Source organism: Brachyhypopomus gauderio, chromosome 3 (assembly GCF_052324685.1).
Source record: "Brachyhypopomus gauderio isolate BG-103 chromosome 3, BGAUD_0.2, whole genome shotgun sequence".
In the NCBI taxonomy this organism is placed as follows: Eukaryota; Metazoa; Chordata; class Actinopteri; order Gymnotiformes; family Hypopomidae; genus Brachyhypopomus; species Brachyhypopomus gauderio.
Window position 1 is genome coordinate 1,649,225 of NC_135213.1, and position 13,068 is coordinate 1,662,292.

At 44.6% G+C, this 13,068-nt stretch overlaps 1 protein-coding gene across 1 annotated transcript in view; it reads left to right on the plus strand.

The window, feature by feature from the left end:
- The window catches only part of LOC143509941 (protein unc-13 homolog B-like), a 51,934-nt gene that overhangs the window by 20,707 nt on the left and 18,159 nt on the right, over nt 1-13,068 (plus strand). Inside the window, exons 14-21 of the mRNA XM_076998854.1 lie at nt 145-213; nt 1,851-1,940; nt 2,836-2,976; nt 3,610-3,791; nt 4,063-4,148; nt 5,525-5,651; nt 10,195-10,291; nt 11,708-11,851. Of these exons, the coding sequence (XP_076854969.1) occupies nt 145-213; nt 1,851-1,940; nt 2,836-2,976; nt 3,610-3,791; nt 4,063-4,148; nt 5,525-5,651; nt 10,195-10,291; nt 11,708-11,851 (936 nt within the window). The remainder of the gene's footprint in view (nt 1-144; nt 214-1,850; nt 1,941-2,835; nt 2,977-3,609; nt 3,792-4,062; nt 4,149-5,524; nt 5,652-10,194; nt 10,292-11,707; nt 11,852-13,068) is intronic.

Consider the following 13,068-nt stretch of genomic DNA (forward strand, 5'->3'; position numbering starts at 1 on the left):
GTAAACCTGTGTTTTTACTTGATTGTCTTCCTCAGTTCTCCCACTGACTGCATTTGTGTGTGTGTGTGTGTGTGTGTGTGTGTGTGTGTGAGTGTGTGTGTGTGTGTGTGTGTGTGTGTGTGTGTGTGTGTGTGTGTGTGATAGAGGGAGCGTTTCATCAGACTGCTAGACCAGCTGCACAACTCCCTGCGTATCGACCTCTCCACCTACAGGGTAAGTCGCACCTTACACCCCACACACACCCTATACACCACACACACACCCCCTATACACCACACACACCCTACACCCCCTATACACCACACACACCCTACACCCCCTATACACCACACACACCCCACACACCCCCTATACACCACACACACACCCCTATACACCACACACACACCCCTATACACCACACACACCCTACACCCCTATACACCACACACACCCCCTATACACCACACACACCCTACACCCCCTATACACCACACACACCCCCTATACACCACACACACCCCACACACTCCCTATACACCACACACACCCCACACACACCCTATACACCACACACCCCCCACACACACCCTATACACCACACACACCCCACACACACCCTATACACCACACACACCCCACACACACCCTATACACCACACACACCCTATACACCACACACACCCCACACACCCCCTATACACCACACACACCCCACACACTCCCTATACACCACACACACCCTACACCCCCTATACACACACCCTACACCCCCTATACACCACACACACCCTACACCCCCTATACACCACACACACCCTACACCCCCTATACACCACACACACCCCCTATACACCACACACACCCCACACACTCCCTATACACCACACACACTCCCTATACACCACACACACACCCCCTATACACCACACACACCCCACACACACCCTATACACCACACACACCCCACACACACCCTATACACCACACACACCCTATACACCACACACACCCCACACACCCCCTATACACCACACACACCCCACACACTCCCTATACACCACACACACCCTACACCCCCTATACACACACCCTACACCCCCTATACACCACACACACCCTACACCCCCTATACACCACACACACCCTACACCCCCTATACACCACACACACCCCCTATACACCACACACACCCTACACCCCCTATACACCACACACACCCCCTATACACCACACACACCCCACACACTCCCTATACACCACACACACCCCCTATACACCACACACACCCCACACACTCCCTATACACCACACACACCCCACACACACCCTATACACCACACACATCCTATACACCCTATACACCACACATATCCTATACACCCTATACACCACACACACCCCCTATACACCACACACACCCCACGCACTCCCTATACACCACACACACCCCACGCACTCCCTATACACCACACACACCCCACACACACCCTATATACCACACACACCCCACACACACCCTATACACCACACACACCCTATACACCACACACACCCCACACACACCCTATACACCACACACACCCTATACACCACACACCCCACACACACCCCATACACCACACACCCCATACACCACACACACCCCACACACACCCTATACACCACACACACCCCACACACACCCTATACACCACACACACCCTATACACCACACACCCCACACACACCCCATACACCACACACCCCATACACCACACACACCCCACACACACCCTATACACCACACACACCCTACCCCCTTCAATGGTAATGGTGTTCTGCCTGTTCTGGGTTCAGTGGTAATAGTGTTATATCTGTTCTGGGTGCAGAATAACTTCCCTGCCAGCAGTCCAGACCGCCTGGCAGATCTGAAGTCTACTGTAGACCTCCTGACCAGCATTACCTTCTTCAGAATGAAGGTCACACACACACACACACACACACACACATACACACACACGTATGTATGCATGTTCTTACACATATGAACACATGCACATGCATGTCTTTAATGCATGAATGTGTATCTGTCATGTGATTCTGCACACAGACCGAAAAAAAGTGTGTGTGTGAGAAAGTGAGAGAGTGTGAGGGAGAGAGAGATCGGGGGAAAATGGTGTTACGTTTATTAGACAGTTGGTCTCTATGTTTAGTTTTATCTTTTTTTAACAAATCTGATCATGCCATCTGTCAAGTTATTTTACAATATATTACATCCTCCACTGATCCAATGTGGTATGTTTGTGTCTACTGAAATTGGTCATGAATATGTGTCAGTGTGTGTGTGTCAGGGTTTGTACGGGTACTTGAAAGGCTTGAAAATGGATTTTAATAATTTCAATGTTGCATTTTTCAGGTTTGAAAAGTGTTGCAATTTTGGCTAAAGTACTTGAACATGTTTGAAATTGTAACTGTAGCTATTTAGTTTCACAACATATCTGACTATTCACTTGTATTATGTTACAAATACAAGAGTGAACATTAAGGTTTTGCTTTTTGAAAATAAACTACTATTAAATAAATAATATGCTATCTTGGTAGCTAAGCTAGCTATCAGAGCAAACCCCAACCAAACGAGCGTACATTTTAAGCATATATTAAGATAGCTAGCATAATATGCCAACAAGCGTATTACCAAACATGGTACCATCATGTGATAAAGTGTATTCATCATTTTAAGTATGACTGTATTGTGTATGACTCCTGATGTGGGTGTGGGTGTGCGCGCGCCTAAGCCACCATGCTGCATGTACTCTTACTCTGCTGCTGCTTGTGGTGCTGAGTGACTGCGCTCTGTCGCCCCCTTGTGTGCAGGTGCAGGAGCTGCAGGCTCCTCCTCGTGCGGCTCTTGTTGTGAAGGACTGTGTGAAGGCCTGTCTCAACTCCACATATGAGTACATCTTCAACAACTGCCAAGAGCTCTATAGCAGGCAGTACCAGCCTGCTGCTGAAGCTGTGAGCGCACGCACGCACACACACACAGCTTAAATACACACACATTTACACACAAAGAACAAGTATACACACACACACACACACACACACACACAAAATGGACATACGCACACACATATAAACACAGAGCAGACACGCGCACACACAGCACAGTTAAACACTCCTACACCCACACACACACACGCTCAGACACACACACGCACAGACACACACCCCTGCCACCAGCATTTCTGCCTATGCTCTGGGTTCCTGGAATGTGTCAGGAATGTTTAATATATTTAATTATTGACTCTAATCATGTGTAATCTCCCCTTCCTTCCCCTCCGTTACCCCTTCCCTGCCCTCCCCTCCGTTACCCCTTCCCTGCCCTCCCCTCCGTTACCCCTTCCCTGCCCTCCCCTCTGTTACCCCTCCCCTCTCCACTGACCCATTACACTGTAAGGTCCGGAGGAGAGTCAGTGTTAACTGGGGCACTGTGACTCTGCCTGGTGAAGATCTTATTAAACTGCACTTGTTTATAATGAATAAACTTTAGTAGTGTATTACCAGAGTCACTGGAGCAGGCTTTCATTACAGTAGTGTGACGGAATGAGACGTGTCCTTCAGCTCTGTTCACTGTGTGTGACTCATCAGGAGAAGCTCAGCAAAACGGAGAGGGGGCGGGATGATGACGAGGAGGGCAAGGAGGTGGAGCCTGGACCAGTGGAAGAGGCGGGGCCTAGCATAATGAACCTGGACTTCTGGCCCAAACTCATCACCCTCATAGTGTCCATCATTGAAGAGGACAGGAACTCATACACACCCATTATAAACCAGTTAGTAAACATCATGCACACAGACCTTGATCCATCATCAAAGAACATACCAGTTATGCCCAAACTAATCAGTAAACATAACACACACCACTGTAATAGTGTGCATTACTAAGGAGAGCAAAGTAAATTGCAGACAGAATACACACTTAGTTTGTGTGTGTGTGTGTGTGTGTGTGTGTGTGTGTGTGTGTGTGTGTGTGTGTGTGTGTGTGTGTGTGTGTGTGTGTGTGTGTGTGTGTGTGTGTGTGTGTGTGTGTGTGTGTGTGTGTAGGTTCCCTCAGGAGCTGAACGTGGGAAAGGTCAGTGCTGAGGTCATGTGGACACTCTTTTCACAGGACATGAAGTATGCTCTGGAAGGTACTGTGTGTGTGTGTGTGTGTGCTAGTTTATGCATGTTGTGGATAGCTGAGCCCTAAAGTTTTTCACATTCTTCATATTGTGTGCGGTGGTTCGTTTACAGATGTTCGCTGTGGAGCTTTTTGAACACCTTTTGAACATCTGTCTTTCCAAAGTTGAGCCATCTCCATGTGATTCAATAATTTCAACTCGCACAGCCTTAAGATAACAATTAAGATTAAGGACAGACAGGTGTTTGTATCTGTAAGGACAGACAGATGTACGAGTCTGTGAGGACAGACAGGTGTAAGTATCTGTGAGGACAGACATGTCCAGCAGCCCCTGCCCCCTTCCACCTTTTGCCTTCTGACCTCTCCACCTCGTAGAGGACCAAGATAATAGCGGGGGTCTTAAGGGCAGTGTGAACTCTATTCACGAATGGATGGTAGATATGTTGATGAAAATGTAGAATGTGTCTGGAGTCATCTGTCATTCCTGGTTGTAGGTTTGTCCTCTCCTCTGCCCACTCTGTCCTTCCTGGTTGTAGGTCTGTCCTCTCCTCTGTCCACTCTGCCCTTCCTGGTTGTAGGTCTGTCCTCTCCTTTGTCCTTTCTATCTATTCTGGTTGTAGGTCTGTCCTCTCCTCTATCCACTCTGTCCATTCCCCCTCTTCTCTCACAGCCTTTTTGTTTCACACTGCTCGTTCTTTTCTTCCATCTTCAGTCCACATTCCATACACGCAAAATTGATTTGCTTGTAAGCGTGTGTATGGAGGTGGGTAATTGTTTGTGGATATACTGTGGTGTGTGTGTGTGTGTGTGTGTGTGTGTGTGTGTGTGTGTGTGTGTGTGTGTGTGTGTAATTGATGGTGAGTGTATATGACTGCGTGGCTGTTTCTGCCGTCATCGGTATGGGTGAGTGCGTGTGTGTGTCTCAATGGCTGACGTGTTGTGTGTGCGTGTATGTGGGTGTGTTTGTGTCATCGTGTGTGTATGTGAAGTGGGATGGTGGCGTTTGGGTGATTGTGTATGTGTGGTGAGAAAGTTTACTCTGCTAAGCTCTGACCAGGAACACAGGCACTGTCTGGACTTTAAATCAGTTGTGTTTAAAAGGTACTGGGTCCTTCATTTTACTGTTGAGTTTATTTTTCACGGACACCCAGCTCAGATTGAAGTCTTTTATCTACTCAGACACGTTATGAAGTAAAACCAAGAATGAAAACCAAAATGCCTGTAAAGTTGTGTTGATCTGGTCCCTGAACAGGCCCACAGACTAGAGAAATGAAATCCTCTGATTTAGAGTATTTCAAAAATTTACTGTGTTAGAGTAGGGGTGAAAGACGAACTGGTTAAGCTGAATATTTATCAGTTTGTATGTGTGTGTGTGTTTGTGTCTAGAACATGAGAAACACAAGCTATGTAGGAGTGCAGACTATATGAACCTTCATTTCAAAGTGAAATGGCTTTACAACGAGTATGTCAAGGACTTACCTGACTTCAGAGCCACTGTCCCTGAATACCCATCGTAAGTTCAGCTGTCACACACGCATGTACACACACATACACACACACTCTTGTTCACATACACTCATTCTCTTTCATTCAAGTCCTCACAGAGATTCTTCAGTTAATGGCTTTACGGTGGTTAGACCAGCTCTGTTTAATGTTATAGACTTGTTAATCCTTATTTGGACAGGATTCGTTTTACATGGGTAGGTGGGTAATCTCATTATTACCAGCATTACTCGGTGAGTTTAGTCCTGTCCAAATGGGACGTGTCGGTCATATTTATCGAATGTGCGCTCCTGCGACTGTAGAGATTCTGGCGCCTTTTACCTTCAGTAGAACAATCCGGCGTAACAGCCTCGGGTGATATGAATCCCCTGCCGATTGATCTGTATAAATATCCCATCATATCCTGGGGAAATGTGGTTTTTCTCAAGTATGGAGCCACTTGAGGAGGTATTTCGTTTCAGCGTGCATGACACAGATACATCGACTCATTCAAGTCTGTGGCAGACCTCAGGTGTTCTTCACTCAAATCCTGAAGATGAACCAGATGCTTCTGACTGCCTTAGTTAAGCCGCTGTGTAGCGTGCCAATAGCCTACATACTTGTTATCAACATGTAGCATTAGTTAAGCCATCGTGAAGATGGGTACTCGAGTGAGCGACTCGAGTTGATGTCGCACTTAAATCGCATTCAAAAATACTTCAGACTTGATTTGAAACTCCCTAATGACTCTCGACTGGACTCGTCCAAAAGAACTGCTCGTTCTGTGTAACGAACTGCGTGACACAGAACATGGAGGCGGACACAAATGCTGAGGAGAGAGAGATTTATTGAATGGAATTCCAAAGGCAGAATCAAAATAATGGGCAGGGGTCGTAACAGGTAGGCAGTCCGATCATGAAATGTACACAGGCATGACGGCACGAAAATAAAGCAGGAAGTCCAGGAATATAATGCACAATACTCATGACACTTACAAAATCCACACAGGCATAAACGAGCAAGAGAACAGATAGCACAAACTAACTCAGAGTACAAACGGGCCAACAGCACAAAATAACCGATACTGACATGGGGACTATAAATACATTGAACTAGACTAGAAACAGGTGAAGACAATAATGACATGGGCATGGCAGACGTGGGGAAACCATAGAGACAGACAAGCAGGGCGGGATCAAGGAGCAGGGAATAACACAGACACGAGGAACAGGGAAACTGGAGCGACAGCTAGGAGAGGGGGGCGTAGCCCTATGTGACAACACGTTTCATTTGGACGGGACTAAACTCAGAGTAATGCTGGTAATAATGAGATTACCCACCTACCCATGTAAAACGAATCCCTTCCAAATAAGGATTAACAAGTCTACAGCATTAAACAGAGCTGGTCTAACCACCGTAGCTGGACTACCGTGGAGCCTTTGGCTATAGGGAGATTAAAATCAGACAAAACTGAACGCAACGTGGGACGCAACGTTATGGATTATTATGCGCAACGTATAAAGAACGTGGGAAACAAATGAAAGACCCTGGAACACCACATCAAACAAATGAACATTTGTTTAGTTTACGTTAGCCATCATTACAGCTAGCAGTAGCCCGAATTAGCATAGTAGCCACTTAAAAAAAAACATTAAAACAACCATCGACATTTTAAGTTAACTGTGAATAAATTGATACAGAAGCGTATGATACGGAAGCTGAATATTATTCAGCATGTCGTTATTACGAGATCTTATGTCGTTATTACGAGGAAATATCTCGTTATTACGAGATCTTACCACGGTAAAGTTGATTTCACATTTGCATATTCGGAATACTGTCTTCAATTGCTTTAAGATGGCATCAGTGCCAAATAGGCTTGTCACAATACTAAGAATTACAACTTTGATACGATACTTTAAAAAATATTGAAATTCGATACCATTTTCGATACCAAAGTCAGATACTGTGCTCATTTCCGTTTTAAAGCCTTTTTATTTTTTTTATAAACAAACAAATTTATATTGTATTTTGTTGCACAAATGTCAAATAAATAAAAGGTGTAGTCCCTACCACATTAAAACAGAAAAATAAATTGCATGTTAATATAAATTAACATAAATAATAGTAGTGCACTCTGGAATTCACATTTAGAAGTCAAAAAAGGCTAGTGCAAAAAGTGTATTTTAAATATACTTTAAACAACTAAGTCTTTAAGTAACTAAAACTTCAGTATTAGAGTAGAGTTCAGTATTCATAGATGATTTTTCTAACCATTGTAGTACGATCACTCTTTTTTTTCTCCCTGTATGCTGTCGCACTTACGGCTCTTAAACCAAGAATATAACAAACATTTGCTAGGATACCATAATCGGACACATAATCTTGTATGCTGTAGTAATACTAGAAATGGGAATAATCACCAACCTCTTGGAATTCTTTGTACAAATCTGCGTGCCGGTCCTTCAGGTGTTTGGCCAGATTTGTTGTGTTAAGCTAGGTTTATACTTTCACGAGTGACCGTAGCGTGCGAGTCGCGAACCCTGCGCGAACCGCTTGTCCGAAACGATATGTGGTAGTATAAAGAAACACCCCTCAAAAACAGGGGAAGGAACATTTACCTGATGAATTTTAATGTTGCTTTGTGTTTCAGGTTTGAAAAGTGCTGGAATTTAGGCTGAAGTACTTGAAAATGCTTGCAATTGTAACTTGTAACATTTCACAACCAATAACTATCTGACTGAACAGTTTTCTTGTATTACGTTAACAAATACGAGCCTCTTGTAATTCCAGGATGAAACATGAGAGAATGTGAAGACGTTAAGATCGGGCGTTTTGAAAATAAACCACCATTAAATAATGTGATAAAAAGCGAATTATTTCGAATTATTTCGAGTATATGTATAAATATGTAACTTACTTAAGTTTAACATGCTGGGAAATATTGAAATGGACCTTGAAAGTGATGTACAAGTGCTTGAATTCCACCTTGTAAAGGTGTATGAACCCTGAAAACAATGCGTGGCGCACGCAGTTACAAAATTCGAGAGGTGCACGACCTCGTGAATCGACAGCGCGCGAGGCCACCACGATTACGTATTTTTCGCCGCGCAAACCCTCCGTCAAGTATAAACCAGGCTGTAGCGCCCTTCGTTGAAATGTTCCGAAAGCACCGCTTGCAAACTGGCTTGTTCGTGTCCTTCAGTTTTCCAAGTATTTCCACACAGCACTTCTGCTGCTTTCCTTGTTTATTAAGACGAGCTGCGAACACACTGCGTTTGCTTTAGCTGCCAGTTTAGCATTACAAACTGTTCTGTGCATTACGGCAGCTTGGGTGGGTCAAACGAAAGTGCATTTTATGTAAAAAGAATTGATACTTGGAGAAACAAGTATTGTACCATTTCAGAATGTTCAGTATCGATACGTTTTTTTTTTATTTTTTAAATTTTTTTATTTTTGACAACTCTAGTGCCAAAATATGCAAATTCTTATTTCTGGCAACTGAAACACCTACAGCTTTGTTTACGTTAGGAACAGACGTATTTTAAATTGTTGACAACATGCTATTATGAATGTAGGCTACTAAAGTCAGCGAGACAAAGTCACCGTCTACAAATTACCTTAACAAGGACGCAAGTGGCGGAGTCCACAGAGCACTGCGCACTTCATAAGTTCATCATAAGACCACAAAACAAGTTGTATTAAATAAAGTTCATGATGTACAGCAACCTATAAATGGGTGTATACCTTGCGCCAATTTGTAGTGGTCAGCTTTTGTATAAAAATTTCAATAGCTTTTATGAGGTCCATTATAAGAGCATAAAACAAGTTGTGTTACATTAAGTGCATCCTATTTAAATGTTATTTAAATTATTTGATAAAAACTGACCACTTCAAATAAATACCCTTTCAAAAGTTGTAGGTCATCGTACATCATGCACTTTATGTAATACAACTTGTTTTGTAGTCATAAGTTGTAAAGCTATTGAAATTTAAAAACAAAAACTGACCACCACAACTAGGCAAGAGGTAGAAACACCCATCTCTGTAGTTGTAGGTTGTTGTTTAGGATGCACTTTATGTAATGCAACTTGTTTTGTGGTTTTACGAGGAACCATTTAACACTGGCAAGACTGAAATTTTAGGATCTCCAGGACGTCACCCCTGCTTCTTGCCAGCAATTAGATAGCCATTATCCATCTTTTATTATTCAAATGCATTTGAAGCTATTGAAGAAAGAATTCTGAATATGCAAACGTGAAACCAACTTTACCGCATTATATTTTGTTTTAATGACAAGATCTAGTAATAATGAGATTTTCTCGTAATAACGACATGCTGAAGAATTTTTTTTAACATTCTTGGAAGCAATATGCTTGGACTTGGACTTGTATACTGCGACTTTTGAAGGTCTCTGGCCTACATACGTGCCTGCTCATATTCAAACATGTTTTGATTTCATCGAGTAGCCGGAGTTAACCAATGTAAAACCTGTCTCATCCAGGAACGCTGACCAGTAACTATCTTCCTCTCTCTTTCTCTCCCTCTCTCTGGTTTACTTTCTTTCTTTCTAGGTGGTTTCTGCAGTTTGTTTTGCAGTGGTTGGCTGAGAATGAGGAAGTCTCCATGGAGTTTATGGGTGGAGCACTAGAGAGAGATAAGAGAGAGGGGGTACACCACCCATACACTACACCAGTCATACATCACACCCACTAACACCACACCATCCATACACTACACCATCCATACTCCACACAACACTAACACCACACCACATCCACTAACACTACACCACCCATGCACTACACCACCCATACACCGCATCCACTAATGCTATACACTACACCACCCATACACCACACCCACTAACACCAAAACACCCATACACTACACCACCCATACACCACATCCACTAACACTACACCACCCATGCACCACATCCGATAACACTCCACCACCAATACTTTACACCACCCATACGTCACACCCACTAACACTACACCACCCATACACTATCACCACAACAGCCATACATCACACCCACGGACACTACACCAGCCTTTCACCACACCCCAACTAAAACTAAACCACCTCTACACTACATCACACCCACTAACACTTCACCACCCGTACGCCACAATCACTAACACTACACCACTCATACACTACACCCACTAACACTACACTACCCATACACCACAACCACTAACACTACATAACCCACTACTACTAAACCACCCATACACTACACCACAACCACTATCACCTCACCAGCCATACACTACACACTACATGAACCATACACTACTCCCATTAACACAACACCATCCATACACCAGCCACCCCAATATACACACTAACACTAACCAGTGTCTGACTACAAATATGTGGTCGGTAATGCCACCAGTTCTGAAACTCCACACTGAGAAAGAAGCACAAAGATATAGATGATAATGCTGCTTCACTCAGGGTTGCCATGATTAGGACGTCTGTCGGGAGCAAAACTCTGAAGAATCACAGTTTGGCTACAGAGAACCAAACCTTAACTACAGCTGTAACTCCCTTTAGCCTTCAGATCCTCAGGAAGTCTGTGCTGGTGTGATTAATGGATCAAAACACACCGTTTCCAGCCTCAGAGACCAACCCAAGAAATCAGAATTGTGTATTTTGATTGTAAATGGCAGATGAAGCTGACGTAACGGAGCTGGACCGGGCTGTCCTGTCCCGCCTGCTTCATTAGTTTGGGCCGTGCAGCAGTCTGCCAGCCTGTAGCGCCCCCTGGAGGAGCACTAAAGCACTGAAACAGAACAGAACCATAACTCGCGCTGCCTGCTTTCCTACTGAACCTCTGAGGCTAGAAACCTGCACTCAGAGCAAGGGACCCTGTCTCTGTAGCCAATTGATTTGAAGGCAGAAAATGATTGACATGTAAATGAAATGGGCACTCTCCTCAAAGGCTTGAGAACTGCTTCCAGGTCAGGTTGGCGTGTGCAACGTGTGTAAAGTTATATTGGGAAAGACTTATGGGACACATCAATGTGACTTTTTTCAACTCTTGCTGACCTCTGACCATTCCGCCTGTCACAGTTCCAGCAGACGTCCGAGCATGCCCTGTTCTCCTGCTCTGTGGTAGACGTCTTCACACAGCTCAACCAGAGCTTTGAAATCATCAAGAAATTGGAGTGCCCTGACCCCACAATCACAGCCCAGTACAGCCACCGCTTCGCCAAGGTAACGCCCGCAGTCCCTGTGGCATGTGAGAGTAGGGGTAGTGGTACTGGAGGAAGCAGGGGTGGGCGTGGTGGAGGGTTATAGCCGTTACAAGATTCCTGCAGCCCCTTTGAATGTTGGGTATGGTTGGGATGTCATTCCGGTATGTGTGAGAGGCAGCGAGCCTTCCTCAGCTGGATGGAGACCACACGAGACACAAGGGTGGTGTTGACCAGCTGGGATTAACCTGCCTGCTGTTCACACCTCTGTGTGGTCGAGGTCAGAACAGTGCTGTGGTTTCATGTCATGTAAGCAGACTGTAACTTCACTGTGAGTCTGACTCAGAAGAGGTTGTGAAATGTTGTTGATTGGGAACGAAGGTTCTAACAATTTACTGCAAGTGCCGCTGGATTGGTCTCTATTTCTCTCTCTCTCTTTCTCTTCAGTTATCCGTTCACCTTTACTCCCCTTTCCTCTTCTCCTCTTGTCTTCATCTCATTCTCCTCTATTCTCCTCTCATGGTGACAGCAGTGTTAGAGAAGGCTGTAATTATGGGTTTGTTTACTACACTTTTCTCCCCAGTTTTAATCAACACTGTTGTTGGGTTTGTTTTGCTCAGAGCAGTGCGTAGGTGAGAACAGCCTTGACATGTTCCTTTAAATCCATGTTGTATGTAAATATCTGACTGGTGCTTCTCAGTCATCTCACTTTGTTCATCTGGGCAGGTTTCCTCTCAAGTGTTGGTTTCATGGCTGTTGCATGTTTGGGTGGGAGGGTGGGGTTATACATTACATTGCCAAAAATATTTGCTTGCCTTCCTTGACTCACCTATGAGCTTAATTGACATCGCATTCCTAATCCATAGTGTTCAAACTTTACACTTGGCACAGTGCAGTCAAGAGCAGACAAGTACCGTTCTCCTGGCAACTGCCAAACCCAGTGTGATTTGTGACTCCAGAGAACGCACCGCCACTGCTCTAGAGTCCAGTGGCGGCACTTTGCATTGCACTTGGTGATGTATGGCTTGGATGCGGTTCCTCGACCATGGAAACCCATTCCAAGAAGCTGTGCCCTGTTCTTGAGCTAATCTGAAGGCCACATGAAGTTTGTCTGTAGTGATTGACTCTGCAGAAAGTTGTCAACCTCTTCGCACAATGAGCTTCAGCATCCACTGACCCCGCTCCATCAGTTTACATGGCCTACCATTCATGGCTGAGATGCTGTCATTCCCGAACACT